Below are 18297 nucleotides of genomic sequence, written 5' to 3'. Positions count from 1 at the left end.
GTTAGAAATTAAACAGCGATATATAAAGCTATTTACAGTGTTTCATAAGCATTTGAAAATAATTCATGTTAAGCGAAGTGTGACCAGTTAGCAATTACCTGAATTTTGGTATACGTCTTTAGCGCGAAAATGTTATTTCCATTGATATTGCGTGTGGTCACTCCCCGACGAACAAATCAGCTGCTGTAGAAACAATAAACTCAATATACAAATCAATTTTGAGCAAAATGTAAGTAAATCTATTGTTTTCGTGCTTTTGCAAATAGTTAAAAAATTGTTTACAGGACGGAGTACTGGAAATCAAATGAGCGCAAGTATTGTGACTTCTGCAAGTGCTGGCTAAGCGACAACAAAGCCGTAAGTGGAAAATATATGTACATGTTTTTTGATAGTGCAAATTATTAATTTTGTTTCCGCTTTAGAGCATCGCCTTTCATGAGAGTGGTAAACGACATAAGTTAAATGTGGCGAAACGAATCACGGACATCAGTCGCAGTAGCGAGAAGGCGGAGCGCGAAAACCAAAAAATGAATATGGAGATACGAAAAATGGAGGAGGCGGCCATGAAGTCTTATGCACAAGATATTCACGGACATCATGGCGATATGACAGCGCGTTCAATCCACACAGTGCTCGGGGCCAACGCAGCTGCATCATCGAGTGGCAGCAGCAAATTAAGCTACGGTAAACCGCGGCAAGTGGACCCAATGCGATTGGAAGGCGATTCGGACGAGGAGGAGGATTCAAGGCGTGTGAATGTGGATAAAGTTGGCTCCGAGGCTGTGCCAGATGCATCGCTCTGGGTAGAAGGCAAGTCCGATGAGGGGCACACTTATTATTGGAATGTGAAGACCAATGAATCCGTCTGGGAGCCACCCAAGGAGGGCTTTCTATCTTACGAGGAGTATGAGCGCATCAATCAGCTGGCCATCAATCAGCAGGAAATCACACAGGCTGAGGAATCACTGCGGTTTCGCGCCAATGTCGATGAAGAAGTCGCTCGCTTCAATCGAGAACGCCATGCGCAGTTATATCGTAAGCCCGAGAGTTCCAAGGAAAAGAAGCAAAAGGAAGAGAAGCGTTTAGAGTTTAAAACGGAAGAGGAGGCGGCTACCAAAGAGATTGGCCAGTGGCAGGTGGTCGAAACCAAGTAAGTTTGTCGCAACATCATTAATTTAATTAAGAATTCCGTTCACTTCAAACAATTATAAAATTATTTGCAGGCCGGCAGCAGCGCCCATCGATTGGGAGTTGCCCCAAACCGATTATTATGATGCGGCGCCGGTTGTCTCTGCTCTGCCAGACTCGGAGCCACCTGTAAAGCGTTTTAAGGAGAAAACGATAACGACATTGGATGCAGGAGCCTCCTCATCCAGTGGATCGTCCACTTTTAAGAAGCGCAAATTTGCTAATAAAGGCAATACACGCAAACCTTTAGACGATTAGCATAAGATGTAAACTAGTTTTAGGATTAAGTACAAAAGCATTAACATTTCAAAATCCCGCCAAGTCTATTGTGAATTTTGTTATTTTGGGTGCTGGGTGCTGCCAATTTTATGTTTAATATTTAAAGCGTATGGCCACCCTAACGCGCGAAGCATTTATTTGCTACCATTGTACGGCCACACTGCCAGTCAGTTCATTTTTCAAGTTCTCGACGTTTGGATGAGTCGGGTTGTCGGACGGGCGTCTCTTTCTTTCTGTTGTTATTAAAAGAGAATTTTGTTGTGCTTAATTCTGTTAATAACAACAAACAACAAAAAAATAAAAATCTACAACAACGCAGACGAGGGCGCAGTGTGTGTGTGATTCAGCATTCGAAGTGTAGGCAAAAAAAGAGCGCAGCAGCAGACTGCGCTGCAAAAGTGTGTAAATAAATTCAATTAATATAAAAAAGGAAAACGAAAAACCAGTCGCCGTTGTCGTTTCGTTTATGTGTTTACGCCCGTCGGTCGCCGTTGGTTTTATGAGAAAAGAGTGCAGTGTAGAAATTAACGAAAACGTAAACAATAATAATAATCGAGAAAAATTGCCTGTTGTCTGATAAATTACAACACACACTTACACAAACGTAGACTTTTGGTATATTTATGTGTTAGTGTGCGCGGCAGCGGCGGCGGCGGCAGCGTTTGTTGTGCTTGCTCGAAGAAGAAGCAGTCGTTGTGTTCGTTTCATGTGTAATTGTGTAAGTGTGGCCACAGCAGCTGAAGAAAGGTCAGGCGTTGCGTAAAGAGAGGTTGCAAACTCGCACACACACACATACGCGCACACTAAACTGTTACACGTATTTGGGATCGATCGTGTTGAGTGCAAAAACAGGCAAAATTCAGTTCGTTTACGTGTATAACAGCAGCGCTCCCCACGCCGCGGACATCTACCATCCTCCGCGTCATCCACACCGCATTGACTGTGACGCGAACTCAGACACCGAGTGGTTGGAGGAGGACAGCACTGAGAGCGCTAGCAGGCAACCATCACCAGCAGCAATAGCAACGGAAGCAGGAAGCAAAGCAAACACCAATAACAACCGAAGCAACAGCAGCAGCAACAACAACATCTTCGATATCGATACAAACATCATGGCGGTGCGCAAAAAACAGGACGACAAATACCTGCTAGCGCTGCGGGAGTTGGTAAACAGCGGGGCAGGTAATCGTCAATGCTTCGACTGCAACCAGAAGGGGCCCACCTACGTGAACATGACTATTGGCTCTTTCGTATGCACCCGCTGCTCTGGCGTACTGTAAGTACAACAGCTCTCTGTCTATCTATATTTCTCTTGTGCTATGTGCAAATTACCTATCGATAGCGATAAGATGCAATCGAGGGGGCATCGTGTGAGTGCCCGATAATTTCGATTGACCGCAATGCAATGACCGACCCCAACAACCAACGACGACAACGGCAACGACAGCGAAAGCGAAAGTAATTTCATTTCTCTAGTTGCCAGTCGAGCTTCCAATTTGGAAATGCAAATCGCAGAAAAAACTTTCAATTGTCGGTAAAATGGCAGCCACTTTTGGCCAAATTCGAATGAAATTATTTTGGCATTGTCGTTGCCGTTTGGCGTTTCTATTTCGGGTGGCGTGCAAGTCTTAAGTTGTGAGTTGTAGCTCTTTGTCCTTGCCATGCTTGCTAAGCGCCAACTAATCGCCAAATTGCCTTTGATTTATGCGCTCAGTTGGCAGTCGAGCGGTAAACAAGTTAACTATGCACCCAGCACTCGGCACTTTATGCGATTAAATGCAAATTGAGGTCATCTCCTAGTCGCATTAGTCGCAGTGTAAACACAGCACATGTATGGTAAATAGGGCCTGGGAGTTTATTTTTTTCCCCACTTGCTTCCACTTGATTTACGCACTTCCGCAGCCCGAGTAAGTTGAGCTCATACTCCCAATCGCAATTGCAATTTCTATACCAATTCCTATTCCGATCTCATGCCGAATTTCATGCCCATCTCTCGGTGCTCACTTCTTCATTACATGATTGCTTTCAATCTGAATGCTTCCGCAGTGAGCGAACGAGAGAGGAGGGAGATGGAGCTGAGCTGTGGCCAGCTGTGCATTTTCACATATTGCATTCCACGCAGATTGTGCCCCAGATTCCACAGTAACTACACACGAGAATACGAGGCAAGTACTTGGTACTTGTATTCGCATTTGGATGTGACACCGCTGTGCTTCAATTGGGCTACATGCGGGCGCTGTCATCGGCTCAATTGTCACTCGTTTGCCTATTGATCTGTCGGTCTATCGAAATCGCTGCTACAGCACCAGGTTGCCCCTTCTACGTGCCGTGGACACACTTGATGACTCAGAAGCAGGCTGTGGCTCCTTTGGCAACAACTGCCAACTGCAGTCGAGACTCCCTCTGTGAGTTGTGTCAAGCTGCAACAGTAAACAGCAGGAGAAATAAATAAGTATTACGACTATGTAAATGGAAAGCCGCATAAATGCCGCTGTCGTTGTCGCTGCCTCTGGCTCCGTCTCTGCCTGGGTCTTTTGGCTTGACAACAGAGAACAGACAGCAGACACAACTGCGACTACAACTCCACTTGGTTGCATTGCACAGCACTCCCTCCACAGGCTATCATGCCTTCATGCTTCGCCATTCCATTGCAGCAGCAGCAGCAACAGCAGCAGGCAAACAAAAGGAACTCGAACTCGAAACTCAAAGTCCAAGACAAAATTGTTGTGCATGTTCAATGCTACAATGTTTCCTGCCTCTTCCTCCTTGCTCTCTCTATCTCTCTCCCTCTCTTTATCTCTATCTGTCTGACTGTGTGGGCATAACAACAACCACAAGAGAGCAGGAACTGCCATTCAACGACACGACGGTCTAAGGTTTGGGCATGAAGACCGGCCGGCAATGGGAAGGGGACAAGCAAAGGGGAAGGCGAACCTGTCAAACGGCTTTTGCGCATATTTTTGGGCCAGTTGCAGTTGCTTTTGCTGTGGCTGTGGCTGTGACTGTTGTTGTGGCAATGGCAATTGCAGACAAATTGTTGCACCTCAATCTCAATCGAGCAGCAACATCTGGTGGAAGTGCTGCCAAGAAACTTGTTGATTAGATAAAGCCGCAGCATATGCACATCACACATAGAGGGAAGACTTGCGACAGACAGAGACAAAGATAGCGACAGAATGACGGACTGAGTGACTGCTATGACCTCCTCTTGCTCTGTGGCTGCGCTACTTTCTCAGGTGCGTCATCGCAGCCCAAAAACAGGCAGAGACGCAAACGCGATTAAGAGTAACTGTAACTGCAACTCTTGCTATCTCTGTCTCTCCGTCTGGCTGGCTTGTTCTTGCTGCCCACTCTTCGTTAGTCTGTTGAGTCGTCGTGTTCCTGTTTGTAGCCAGCTGACAAATACCCAAAAGTAGGTGATAAAAAAATCACTGTCAGCTTGTACACGACAACTACTCGTGCATCTGTATATGCGCATGTGTGTGTGCGTGTGTGATTGTGTGTGTGATAATCAGCTGCACGTCTTGTGGTCAAATGAATATGTAAATTTTCGATTATGAAACCACATGAACACGTCGCAACACGAATGGCGGTTAAGTGCGGCAGTTGGATGGGTCGAAAGGGGAACGAAGGGAGACGGGGGCAGACTTTCACCAAGTGGTGTCAGCTGTGTGGGCCCTTTTACGTTTTACGTTTACGTTTGCCACCGAGCACAGCAAAGCAAACCAAAGCAAAGCACAGCAAAAGAAAACAACTCACAATTCAAAAAAGCAAAACCAAAACAACAAACGGACACACGAGCAAAAGGAAACTAAGAAAAAATCAACAACAAAAAATCAACGAAAACGCGACGCGTAATGGCAATTAAATAGTCATCTATATGGGTGTGTGTATGTGTGTGTTGTATGAATCTTGGGTAGAAATATACCCCCATGTATCTATACTTAAATATATATGCACAAATATATATACAAATATATTTATGTACAATTCTGTGTAGAATTCTCAGCTATTTTTACACACACACATAAACACTTAAATGACTCTTTGTTGGAGCTTTTCCTCGTTTCGTCAGGAAGAAGTCTAATGCTGTTATTGTTGTTGTTAGAACCCCGTGTAGCTGATAATTCACTCAGCTGATCACACTCTCACACAGACTTGCATACTTAATGCCTTCATTTATTAACATGAGGAAAATGTGAATCGCATATCGAATAGAATTCAACATTAGTAAATATCCAGACAATATCCCCACCTCGCCCTCTCTCTCTGTCTCGCTCACGATTTGCCTTTCCCTCTTGCTCCTGCCCTCTTTTGCCATCTGTCTGTCCCACTCGCTCTGGCAATTATTGCGCAGTTTTGTTGGCGACTGTAGACTTTGGTATTGAGGCGAATGCATAGAAGGTGTCGTTGTTGTAATCGCCGTTTGCTTTATTGTTTCGTTTTATTTTGAATACCCTATATTTAGGCAGCAACTCAAAGAGGTCTATAGACAGTAAAGTAATGTGTCTTAGTTTGAGAAGTATTTTCAATAAACTTGGAAGCTGCGCATTTTTTTTAGCTGCGCATTTGCTATGCTAAAATTAGTTGAGTAATCCCAATGTATCACTTAGTTTCCTCTTACAAACATTTTAGCTTGGTTATAAATATTCAGGAAATTAAAAAGTGCTGATAAGTCGACGTCAGATCAAGGTCAATTAGTTGAACTATGTTTAGTGTAGGATATCTGCTAGTCGAATACTATCGCTTGCTAATTTTCAATTGGTTGTATTTTGTTTTGCTGGTGGCATCGCCTTGAAATCGAGATTTATATTCTATAAATAATGGAATATGGGCAGACGACGACTTGATGCAATTTCGAGTGCGAAAACATTCAGCAAATGCGAATTATTCAGATTGGGCATCGAACAGCCGCCAGTTGCCAGCTGGCACCAGGAAACTGAGAGCGGGCAAGCCCCAATGCAATGAGAGAGGAAAGGGGGAGAAGAAATAGTGGGTGGTAGGCGCCAGGGCGCAGCTGGAGGTGATGTGATGCTGATGCCGCGCTGTTGCCTCGCTGTGGCAACTCATGCAAATGTAAGGCCCAATTAAGAGGGAGTACTCGACTCGACGGGCAATGTTTGGATGTGGGAGGCAATATCTGAATCCCCATGGTGAAAGAGCGTAGAAAGGGGCGTAGGGAGGGGCGTAGGGAGAGGCGTAGGTCTCTGGGCGCCCACGCAGAAGAGATTTATTACGCCAAAAAATCATTTGCCATGTCAGTTTGTTTGTTGGCCAAAGAGATGGATGTTGGTTGCTTGGCTGCTGGGTTGAGCCGCAATGTGGCGACGTCACTTGCTCATTCATTGGCAAGGGTCAGAGGGCGCCTTTGGCCCACGCAGTGGCTGAATGGCCAACCATGCACTGCTCTCTCAGCCATTTCTCATGCGCCGGACAGCTCAGCTTTGGGGGCAACAAAAGAGCTCAAGGCTTTTCCAGCAAACTGCAGCGAGCAGCAGTAACACATTTCCCCCTTCCCCCATTCTCAGTCTCAACAGCAGTAGCAGCAGCAGCAGGCGGCGTCACATTATTAAAATATTCATTGAGAGCAACGAGGCACTGCTAGGAGTCGCCTGGCCCATGCCCCATGCCCCATGCCCCAAGCCTCGTAGTCACCCTCCAGGCAGTGCCAAGTTGAATTTATATTGTGCGACAAACACTGACAGAAGGCCTTCAACGACGACAACGTTAAGGAGGAGCTCGATGCCTCTGCGCCAAAAGTGGCCACCACACAGCGCACATAACGAACGGACAGACAGACAGACAGACAGACAGACGGACAGACAGCAGCGCAGATGGCGGACATTGATATTGACAACAGCGTGGGATATTCTCCTGGCATTTAGCGTAGTCTAATTGCCGATACCCTGTACTCCTCTTCCTTCTCCTCCCTGTTGAGTCTGTAAATTTGTGCAACGTACGTGAAAAATCGAATTGCCTGCAATATGACGCGCTGATATTTTAGTGTTCAAGCTGCAACTGGGTCAGCAAAAAGTTGCCTAGAATTGGCCAAGATATAAATGTGTATATTTGAAAGTGCACTTGCAGATGCTTTTGCTTAAGTAATTCCAGCAATCGCTTCGTTGGTTTATCTCGCACACAGCGCAGCCTTGAAAAGTGCTGCTCTCTGGTCTGCCACAGTTTAAAGTGGCGGACGAGTCAATACCCTGCAACTCTTGAGTACTTGTGTACGTGCCCCACAATTATCTCCATCCATGTTTCGTTGTTTATGGCCCGCCAGTTACGTGTCTGGAGCAAACTGATGGCAAAGATCTTTACACTCGGTTGGCACACGGAATCAAGTGCAGAACACTCTGACTGCGAGATACCCTGTGACAACTGTTCTAAGAATGAGAGCATGCAAATGCCGTCTTTGCCTCCACAAATTTTACAGGGTCTAGGCAACGAAAATGACGCCGCGACGCTCCGCGTTTCCGAGTTAGGCGCAATTTTAGTTGATTTACAAGGCGATTGCAGATACAAACATATGGAATGATGAGTGTTGAGTGTACTTACAAATACGAGTATATGTATATATATGAATATAGACTTATTTCCATAGTCGTTCTTATGACACATATCGCACTTGGAATCGCTCAATTCCGTCGCTTTCATATTCGCCTTGTGTGTCACTTGATTGCGGTTGAAACTGAAACTCGCTTAACGCGTATATAACTACATATGTGTTGTGTATATATAACATTTTTGAAAAGAGTATTGCTTTGCAGTCTTGGGCCAATCGAATGCTCTCTCTCTCCCTGTGTTCCTTTCTCCCCCAAGTGGCGCCAAGACGAATGTTGTTGAACTTCCAACTTTTGAGGTCACAGCTGCTCAGTCTCAGTCTGTTTCTTCCGCATCGCATCGCATCGATCATCTTTGTTGTCTTGTTGCCTTCTGTTTGATAAGCTCACGAAAACAAAAGCGACGCAATGTCTTTTGTCTCTCAATTAAGCTAAAAGTATCTGCAGCAGTTTGTATCTTTGTATCTTGAATTGCACGTGAGTCTGGCAATGACCGCTTGCAAAGGGCGTGACACACGCTGGAGAAGTCCACTGGGGTCTAGCTTGATTTCCGCGAATCACGACGAACGTATCAATAACAATATCAATATCAATATCAATATTAATGCAAGGCATAAACAACGTCAAACAAACATGAGAACGCCCCTTGACATCCACTTATCATCGCCATTGCAAGCGCGCAAATACTTTGCCAATGCGAAATGAATTACTGCAACGCATTTCGTCAGCTTGCCTCTTTTGTGTGTCGAGTTAACGTCCAAGCTCGCAGTTCGTCACAGTGATCAATCGAGAGCAGCGCAAAGCAAACAGCGACATCCCGTCTCCGTCTCCGTTGGTTGTCAACACAAACTCTGAGCTCCAATTCCAATTCCAGTTCGAATTCGAAGTCCAAGTCAGCAGTAAGTTTGAAGCCAGCTCAGCACAATTAAAGTGTTTGCCCAACCTTGAAACTCTCACAATGGGCAAATAAGCTTAAAGTGCTCCAAGCCAAGCTAACAGCCACAGCTAGAAGCCACATTTCAATTGTGTTCAAAGATCGACCCGACCTCGAAAGCCAATAATAACTCTCAATATTTGCAAGTGGAAGTGAAGTGTGTTTTCTTTTGTTTTGTTTTGTTTTGATATCCAGAATTAACTATTGTACAAACAAATTGGCGATAAGATTGCAACAAAACATGAAACCGATTTTCTCCCTTAGAGGAAACTGTTATTCGCCCACTCAGTTAATAGAAAGAAACTCTTGCAACTTGAACGTCATCGTTTACGTTGTGGAAAATGCAGTTTGCTCGTTTGACGTTTAAGTTTCGCTCGGTTAATTGGATTTCTGGCGAAAAAGAAAAAAAAACAGTTTGGGCTGAAAAACCAGAAGTTACATTGAAATATTTGCGCAAAAATGCCAGTTGGCAAAGTGAGGAGGAGGGGAGACAGCGACAGAGAGAGGAGACTGTTTGGCGTTTTTATTTTTTGTTGTTCATAATTGACTAATTGCCATTTCTTAGGCTTGTTATCAGCAGCAGCAGCAGTCGGTCGTCGCCTTGCGTTGTTTGTGTTTCCCCTTCTCTCTCTCTACTTCTTTTAATGACTCACTGCTATTTCGCTGAGTGAATGAATAAACATAAATGTTTAAATATTTTGTGCTGTGTTTACTCATTCAGTCAAGTCGAAGCTAAAGCCGAAGTCGAAGTCTCGAAGTCGCAGTAAAAGTTCAATTGCGCCTTCCCTCTTTATCTTTCTCGTAATTGCGCATAGGTATTCTTCAAATGGTTGTTTTTTGTTTTATTATGATAATGCTAATGCCAAGTGTTGGTTCTCGCATTATTGTCGTTGACGTTGTTGCTGTTGCTTTGCACAATTTCTTGACTCGCTCGTTAGAGTCAGCGTCAGCGTTAAACGTCATGTGGTAGGTCTGAGTTTGCTGTGCCTTTGTTTTTATACCGCGCACAGCAGCGAGCTATTGCAGGGTATGCCAAATCGATCAGGTTGCAACTCTGAAAGATACACATCGTATATCTTTCAACCCAAAGATAGAAAAGTATCTGAAAGTAGCGTTTGCTAGCAGCAATTTGATGTCCAGGGTATCGCTTAGTCGCCCAATATTGCAGGGTATGCCAAATCGATCAGTCAATATATCTGTTTTAACGAAGAGATACAAAAGTATCTGAAAGTATTAGCAGCCATTTGATGCGCAGCGTATCTTTTGATTTGCTAGCAGCAATTTGATGTCCAGGGTATCGCTTAGTCGTTCCCTCGCGCTCTTCTCTTTTGTTTTTGCACTCGTTCGTGGTGTAAATGTATCTGTATCTGTATCTGTATCTGTTGGCTATGCATAATATTTCGCTAAATTTGTTGCTGCCGCTTTGAGTTATTGTTGTTGTCGTTGTTGCTGCTATTTTGCCGCAACCCAACGACGACTTTTGTTTTGTTTGTGCCTTTTTTACGCTGAGTGCGCAAAATGCGCAAAAAACAAGTTTTGCGAAAAAAAAAACAAAGACAACAACTAAACTAAGCTTAAACTGTGAGAGTGTGTGTGTGTGTGTGTGTGTGAGTACTTCTGTGTGTTTGTGTGTGTCGGTTGGCATTGTGTTTGTTTTAATTTTGTATCCACTTGTGCCTAGCACGAAAGATGTGGCGCTGATTTGGAAACCCCGACAGCTGTTTGATGCCTTTGCTTTTAACGCTGCGGTTTTTCCGCAGCCAAGACTCGGATGTGGATGTGGACGTGAATGGGAAAGGCGAAGCGGTTGCGGGAAGGGGAAAGGGGATCGCTGACTGCAATTCACTTGAACTGGGGCTGGACTAATGCTAATACTGGTCTGCTCCGGAGAACTGTGACTCGAGATGCTGTCGCTGTTGTTGTTGCTGTTGCTGGCAGATGACACACTTTTGGTGCTAGTTAAACGACGCTCAACGGTCGCTGTCTCTCAATTAGCGAGGTGCAGAGTACAAACAGTACGTTGGCGACTTTGACGAGTGCGAGTAACAAGTGGAAGACCTCTGGGTGACTGGCTGCTATTAGCGCAACCTCAAGCTGCCTGCCTCTCTCTATCTCTCTCTCCCACTCTCTATCTCTATCTCTTGTGTCTTGTCTTTCAATTAGCGCATTAACAAAGCAGTCAAAGTCGCAATTGTTGTTCCCCCACTCGAATAGACTGACTGACTGACTGTTTGCCTCCCCCAATTGCTTGGCGTAAACGGTGGGCGTGGCAATCGCTGCTCTGCTATGCAGTCAGTTGTAATGTGCGGCGCGGCAACTTTCACTTTTTTCACTCGGGTTTCAAAAATAGCTGAAACGACGCTACACAATGTGCAGCAGCTTGGCTACTTGCAACTAACGAAGTGCGTGTGCGTGCTTGCAACAAACACTGCATGATGGCAACAAACTAACAACCATTGCCACCTCAACAGGAGGCACTTGAGTGGACAAGACACGACTGATGCTACTTTGTTTGCTGTTCCTTGGCTGTTGCTCGATTTCCGCTCGGGTTTTCTCAAACAAAATCAATCGACAGCTGGCGGAAATCGAAACGTGACTGCATTTCCCAAAGCACTTAAAGCGAACGCTAATTGAGCCAACGTTGCACACTTTGTGAGTTTTTGCAGCACAAAGTGCACTCATTAATTGAATCACTTGTGTCCAGAGAGAGAGAGAGAGAGAATAGCGAGGATGTCGCGTTTCTCCCTCCGGCAAAGGGCATAAATTGAAATGGAAATTGAATTTCGTTGGCAATTGCATCAAACAATGGCCCTTGGCCAGCCAAAGTGACAGCAGCTGCGAGTGGCATGTGGCAAGTTGCAAGTGGCACTAGAACATCATTTGCAAGGAGAGGAGACAAGTTCATTTAAAGCGTGGAGTCAATCTACTTCTCCCCAGAACAGAACAGAAGTGAGAATATGTTTTGTTGTTGAATTGAGAGTCTGCAAAGTGTGCGTCACAGCAAAGCAGCATTTTTATCGTGTCATCAGAACTATGCAAAAATGCTGTTCAAAGCTCTCGCTTTTCCACGCCCTCCCCCCTCCATCACCATCTCCACCTCGCTCGTCGCGTCTCGTTTGCCATAACGAATTGGCTCTCTGAGCCACTGAAGCGTTCATGTGAAACGTCCAGTTTCTTCAATATAATACATGCATATATCTATGTTTGAGTGTGTGAATATGTGTGTATATGCATATGCCACATCTGTTGCTATGTTGCTGAGTTGCTGTGTTGCGAGTTGTGCCCGTTTCGTTTGGGAAATTCGTGAAAAACAGAAATTAGCTTCTAGAGACGACGAGGCAAATTCGCTTAGAGTTTCATTTATGGGTTTCGTTTTTCACTTTGTTGCTCTAATTGCACTCGCTCTCTAGGCAACAGCAACAACAACAACAACAAGCACAAGGCCAGCAATTAATTGTGGCAATTATCTGAAATCGAACGCCCATTTAGCGGGTCAATGTGACCCGTTTAACAAGCAGCCACCTCTTGAACTCTTCTCTTCTTTTCTGTTCCCTCACTAACCGTATCTCCCTCTTTCTCTCTGTTTTGCAGTCGCGGACTGACGCCGCCACATCGTGTTAAATCCATTTCGATGGCCACTTTCACACAGGAGGAGCTCGACTTTCTCAAGGCTCACGGCAACGAGCTGTGCGCCAAAACGTGGCTGGGCCTCTGGGATCCGAAACGTGCCACGCCGCAGCAGGATCAACGTGAGCTCATGATTGACAAGTACGAGCGCAAGCGATACTATTTGGAGCCGGCGAGTCCTTTGAAGTCGCTGGCCAATGCGGTCAATCTGAAGTCGAGCAACGGTTACCATACCTCGAGCATCTCGAACATCTCGAGCAACGGCTATGCCAGCATCCATCTGACGCCGCCCGCCGCCCAACGCACAGCTGCCAATGGCTTGGCGTCGAAGACGCCATCCACGACAACCACATCGTCAGCCATCAGTCGGCCGCAGCATCATCATCATCAGCAGCAACCACAGCAGCAGCAGCAGGATGCTTTCAACATGTCCTCGGGAGGATTGGGCTTGATCAGCAGCCTGAATAGTGCGGGTTCCACATCCACAGGCGCGCTCTCGGACACGAGCAGCTGTGCGAGCAACGGCTTTGCTGGCGAATCCGATTTTGTCGCCGACTTTGGCAGTGCCAACATATTCGATGCAACCACGAGTTCGGCGCGTTCCACGGGCTCGCCGGCTGTCTCCTCGGCCAGTTCGGTCAGCTCCAGCAATGGCTATGCCAAGGTGCAGCCCCTGAGAGCAGCACATCTGCATCAGCAGCAACAGTTGCTCAATGGAAACGGAAATGTGAATGGCAATGGAACAGAGAACTTTGCTGACTTTGAGCACGCGCCCATTTACAATGGCATCGCCGGTAAGTTGAGTCATTCTTTTGCAGCTTTTTTTTCCCGTTTCGTTTGTCCACTTCAGTTCATGCCACACACGACACAAACACAAGACACAACAGATCTCTGTGTAGCCACATGTTGCAAGAATCGAAATTCGCTTGGCACGCTTGGCAATCATCGAGCATTTCGCGTAGATCTTCAATCTCTCTTTCGCTTATCAAAATTCCCGCATACGCAAAAACAACAAGATCAATTGATAGTCGATAAACGATAACCGATAACCAATCAACTTTTCTGCGCTTTCATTTGCGCCATCTCTCTCTCTCTCTCAATGCCAATTATCGTCCTTGTTTTGCCCCTTAGCGACCAGCTATTTCAATTGGAGCGATTGCAGCACACCAAGTCTCTTCCCAGATCCATTTGAACAACCACAGGAGCCATCGCTGCCCACCTACTCGCTCTGGAGCAGTGAGTCCCGAACGAGTCACGGGCAAGATCTATCAAAGCCCAGAGAAAGAGAGAAACCACCCGAGCGAGCTGCCGCATACAAGAGCTCTTTCACATCGCTGACTTCCTCTCGATCGGTGTGGTCCTCAAGTTGTGATGATTCCGGCGAGGATTCGCTGGCGGCGTTAAGCAGCACGCTGACGCCAACGAATCCCTTTCTGCCCTACATTCTGCAGAGCTCGTCGAGCACATCTGAAGCGCCCGCATCGCGTCGCAGCTCCTTGTTTAGCTATGAGGAACAAGATCCGCCGCCAATTGCAGCAGAAAGCAACTCGAATTCGAATTCCAGCTCGAACATTTTAAATGCCTATTACAATCCTTTCTTTACGTGGAGTAAGTTTTTCTTTTGTCTGGCCTTTTGAGTTCCCTGCGTTGTGTTTGGCTTTTGATTTATTATTTACTGTCGAAACTTTGCGTTTGTTTAATTCGTTTTGTTGCTAGTTTTGTGTTTGGTTTTGACTTGAGTTGACTTGACTTGAATCCCAGCTGCATTTAAACATTGTCAAAAGACACAATTCTCTAAACTCTTGTGTGCATTCCCTTTGCAGGCGCCACTCTACAGCAACAACAACAAAGCAGCCAGCTTGGCCAACAGTCGCACAACAGCCCCAAGGGAGCCCAAGTGGGAAGCAGTGCGCCCAGCGAGGACCGCTATGCAGCACTCAAGGACCTCGACGAGCAGCTACGCGAGTTGAAGGCCAGCGAAGCGGTTGCCACAGAGGCGCCGACGCCAACCAATGGCAACATGCACATGGCAGACGCCTTCAGCAGTGTTGGTGAGTGTTTTGACTTGGATTACAGTGCTTGAGATGAAATAAAAACTAATTATCCTCTGTCTTGCAGCTGCTGCCAGCCACAACAACAACATCAATAACAACAGCAACACCAATGCCAATCCGTTCAAGAGCCAGCAACAGCAGCAGCAGCAGCAGTTGCTCAACGGCAATGGGCACTTGGTGAATCCATTCCAAGCCAACAACAGCGCACATCATCAGCAGCAGCAACAGCCACAGCAGCAGAATCTCTATGGACAGCTGACGCTCATACCAAATGGCTACGGCAGCAGCCCAGTTCAGGCTGGAGGCCAGCTAATGCACTCCGCGACGACTGTTGGCCACCATCAACAGCTGCCACACGCGAGTTTCTTCAACTTTAACAACAACGGCTTTGCCGTCGCCCAGGGTCTGCCCAATGGCTGTGGCTTTGGCAGCATGCAGCCGGCTCCTGTGATGGCTGGTGGCATCAACGGCGCCTTTAACAACCCATTTGCGGTAAGCTGATGGCTATAATTTACGCTTTAACAGCACATTCAACTAACATTGTATTTTGCTATGGCTCAACAGGCTAGCGGCGCCATCAACACGAATAATCCATTCTTATGAGATTCAGACTCGATTGGCGGGACGAAGGACCAGAATCATCATCATCAGCAGCAGCAGCGGGAGCAGGAGCACCACACGACTTGGCTGAGGCGTTGAGAGGAGGAGGGAGAGCAGAGAAAAGCCGCTGAACAAAACCAACAACAACAAGAAAAGTGAAAAGTGAACCGAAATTAGTCCATTTTACGAACAATAGCTATCTAGTAATCTAAAAGTAAAACAAGGTTTATACATACACACTCTGAACATGCGTATGTACATGCTGAAGGACCCCAACTCTGGGGGAAGATCGTACAATATATATCTATCTATATATATATATTCTTTTACAAGCTAACTCTATACATATATTTATACGGCGGAGCAAATGTGTCGCCTCCCAAATATATATATACATATAGGCGATTTGCGAGTAACTAAAAATTTGTATTTAACGTTGCCTTTAGCATCTATAGACTTTTTACTAAACTACAACTAAAATGAAAACGAAAACTATAACTAAATCGAAAAAAGAGTTAATTGTAAAACCACAATTTATCTTCTCCATGTGAGCATCAGTTGTCGTGTTAGCTTAACTTAAACTATATACATATAAATAATATTTATAACTAAAGAGAAACTACTAATACAATTAATTGTAAGTTCTAATACTAGCATCATCCAGATATATTATCAGAATTGAGTTAATTCTGTTGTGTTCTGTTTCGTTTCGTTACACGTTTTATTTTTGTGTACATTTTACAAGTCGAAAGAAATCAGAAGAGGAAAAAAAACATTCAGTTCGTTGCATCCTTTTAGCTCTCTTAACATTTTCCTGATTGTTTGTTTTTAAGAAAAGCTATCGTCAGCTATTGATTGTGTGGCCTTAATAAGATTATGGAACTGTTTATTAAACTTGTAATCAGAAAATAATATCATGCATATACCATATAAACTTATGAATAATAATAATAATATGTAATACACATATGCTTTTGTACCTAAATTTAAAATGCTTCTTGTTATCGATCCATAATACACACACACACACACACACACCTAGAACAAAGTTAGAGTTTGCTCAACACAACACAAAGTTAAAGTTTGTTAATTGCGATACAGCAGAAAATATATCTATATATGTATATGTATATTTCATATGGCTTACTGGATACATGTATGTACATACAATAAGTAATGCATTCATTTCATTATTTACTGACCTACACAAGTCCAAGTCCAATAAGAAGCAAGAATTTTTCCATTTTTAGCCTTAACATGTAAAACATTATCGAAGCCTTAAAGAATATTTAAAATTACAAATTTCAATAAAAACAATGAAAACCAATCAAGCGTATTTAATTGTATTTGTGAAAGTCCGAAAAAAAACAAATCAATTGAATTAAATCATCATTTAATAGGCAGCAGCAAAGATTCAAATTTAACGACCAATTTTGCTTTGAGTGCAAATATTCAAATTTAACGATCACTCAAAAGCACGCTCATGAAGTTACTCAATTGGGTTCAGCAGCCACTCGACGCCATCTTACTCTCACTCTCACTCCCGCACAACGCACTCAACCTGATTAAATTTTACTCAAATTCGGTTTTGCATCCTGCTACTCATTTCTGTTGGCCTGGTATTTCGCTGGAAATTGGCTTGAATTTTAGGGGTTCGCGCTGTTGCGATCGAGTCGCAAGTATGAAATGATGATTCATTAGCGTGCCTTATTACATAGTTACATCATTACATTCATACATCATTGCATTTATACAACATTGCATACACACATACATCCTCACTCGCATTCGAAAATCGAAGCACCGCGAACGGCCAAATAGACTAAATTAACAGCCCAAGTACTAGGCGAACAGAAGTGAGCAGCAAGAAACAGAACTTAAAGCGCGCCATATTAAATTGACTTGAGCTGCAGCTGAGACAGCTTCAGTGAGAGCGCACTGTAAGAGCGTGACGTCACTTGAAGACCACGCACTAGTAAGAGAGCAGGTCATGTGCGTTTGGTTGTGTGTGGTCAGCTTGCAGTGCAATGTGTGAGTGTGTTTGTTCGTGGGAACATTTTTTTCACTGGAATTAAAACTTTCACACTTGAGCTTACATTTTATTTATTTGCAGACTTCTGATTAATGTTTTCTGAATACAAACCTTTGTTTATTGACTGTTAATTTATATTTTCTGCAGGCAAACCTTTATCCTATAAAATCCGAATAAAATAAAATAATTTTAACATAGATTTGATGTATTTTTATTCATTTCCGTTTCGGTATAATTTCTAGTTTGTTCTCATCTTCTTTTTTTAGTACTAGTTGTGGTTTAGCAATTGTTTAAATTACTATAAATTATTTAATCTTTATATTAATATGTATATGTATATATTTAAAAAATTCGCATATGAAATAAAGTCGAAAGTCATTTAAACTCCATTTTCATCATCGATAGAGATGGATGTAATCCATCTCCAAGCGCCCATCTAAAGCATCAAGCTCTAACCGCCCATTAGTGATCCCGATCTCGATCCCAATCATGATCGTGATCCTTTCACTGTCCTCCTCCTCCTCTTGCTCTATTTTTTACTTAAGCTAAATCAAAACAAAACCAATAATAATATTAATCAAAAATCAAAGAAAAAACGGCAAACAAAATGTGTAATAATTAAACAAAATTAAAGCTGGAATCGCTGTGTTTCTACTTATCAATAAATAAGAAGTAAATTATAGTAGAGTAGAGTAGAGTCGAGTTTATACGAAGTATAAGTTTAAGAGTAAGGATAAATATAAATAATAATGTGTATACATCAAGTATATGAAGGTGTGCTTAGGTTAGCATTGCATTGCATCATCATCAACTGTACAGTATGGCTTATATGCGTAGTATATATGTATATTATTTATAAATATTATGGGGGCTGGGGGGATTGGGGGTTCAGTGTTGTGGTGGCCTCGGGTCGGGGAGGGCTGAGGTTTCCTCTTTATGTCATTGTGATTCATACGATGATTATGTTTATACTAATTATGCGGCTAGAACAGCTGTTGTAGATATTATTGGTATTTTGTTTTG

At 44.0% G+C, this 18297-nt stretch overlaps 2 protein-coding genes across 4 annotated transcripts; both read left to right on the top strand.

Moving 5' to 3' along the window:
- The first annotated feature begins 3 nt into the window (after positions 1 to 3).
- LOC133850851 (WW domain-binding protein 4) lies at positions 4 to 1771 on the top strand. The gene is made up of 4 exons (XM_062287091.1): positions 4 to 229; positions 285 to 357; positions 423 to 1150; positions 1224 to 1771. Coding segments are annotated over exons 1-4 (1026 nt in total). The 5' UTR covers positions 4 to 227; the 3' UTR covers positions 1447 to 1771.
- Positions 1663 to 16569, top strand: LOC133850844 (arf-GAP domain and FG repeat-containing protein 1). Of its 3 annotated transcripts, none has more exons than XM_062287080.1 (6): positions 1663 to 2743; positions 12553 to 13382; positions 13720 to 14196; positions 14412 to 14639; positions 14707 to 15134; positions 15207 to 16569. In XM_062287080.1, exons 1-6 carry the CDS (start codon positions 2580 to 2582, stop codon positions 15243 to 15245), a joined length of 2166 nt encoding a protein of 721 aa, XP_062143064.1. In that variant the 5' UTR covers positions 1663 to 2579; the 3' UTR covers positions 15246 to 16569. The 3 variants fall into 3 exon arrangements, with proteins under 3 accessions (XP_062143064.1, XP_062143067.1, XP_062143065.1); XM_062287081.1 differs by lacking the exon at positions 1663 to 2743 and adding an exon at positions 8776 to 8926; XM_062287083.1 differs by lacking the exon at positions 13720 to 14196 and having other exon boundaries at positions 1672 to 2743.
- Positions 16570 to 18297: the final 1728 nt, after the last annotated feature.

This window comes from Drosophila sulfurigaster, chromosome 2L, assembly GCF_023558435.1.
Source record: "Drosophila sulfurigaster albostrigata strain 15112-1811.04 chromosome 2L, ASM2355843v2, whole genome shotgun sequence".
NCBI lineage: Eukaryota > Metazoa > Arthropoda > Insecta > Diptera > Drosophilidae > Drosophila > Drosophila sulfurigaster.
This window is presented reverse-complemented; position numbering and strand designations above follow the sequence as displayed.

What these genes read in the sequence shown, in the direction of transcription:
- LOC133850844 (XM_062287080.1), top strand. Translation starts at nt 2,580, where the DNA reads ATGGCGGTGCGCAAAAAACAGGACGACAAATACCTGCTAGCGCTGCGG. An exon ending in CAATCCTTTCTTTACGTGGA is followed by an intron (nt 14,197 to 14,411) that starts GTAAGTTTTTCT and finishes TTCCCTTTGCAG; the next exon opens with GCGCCACTCTACAGCAACAA. An exon ending in CCTTTAACAACCCATTTGCG is followed by an intron (nt 15,135 to 15,206) that starts GTAAGCTGATGG and finishes ATGGCTCAACAG; the next exon opens with GCTAGCGGCGCCATCAACAC.
- LOC133850851 (XM_062287091.1), top strand. An exon ending in GGCTAAGCGACAACAAAGCC is followed by an intron (nt 358 to 422) that starts GTAAGTGGAAAA and finishes TTTCCGCTTTAG; the next exon opens with AGCATCGCCTTTCATGAGAG. An exon ending in TGGCAGGTGGTCGAAACCAA is followed by an intron (nt 1,151 to 1,223) that starts GTAAGTTTGTCG and finishes AATTATTTGCAG; the next exon opens with GCCGGCAGCAGCGCCCATCG.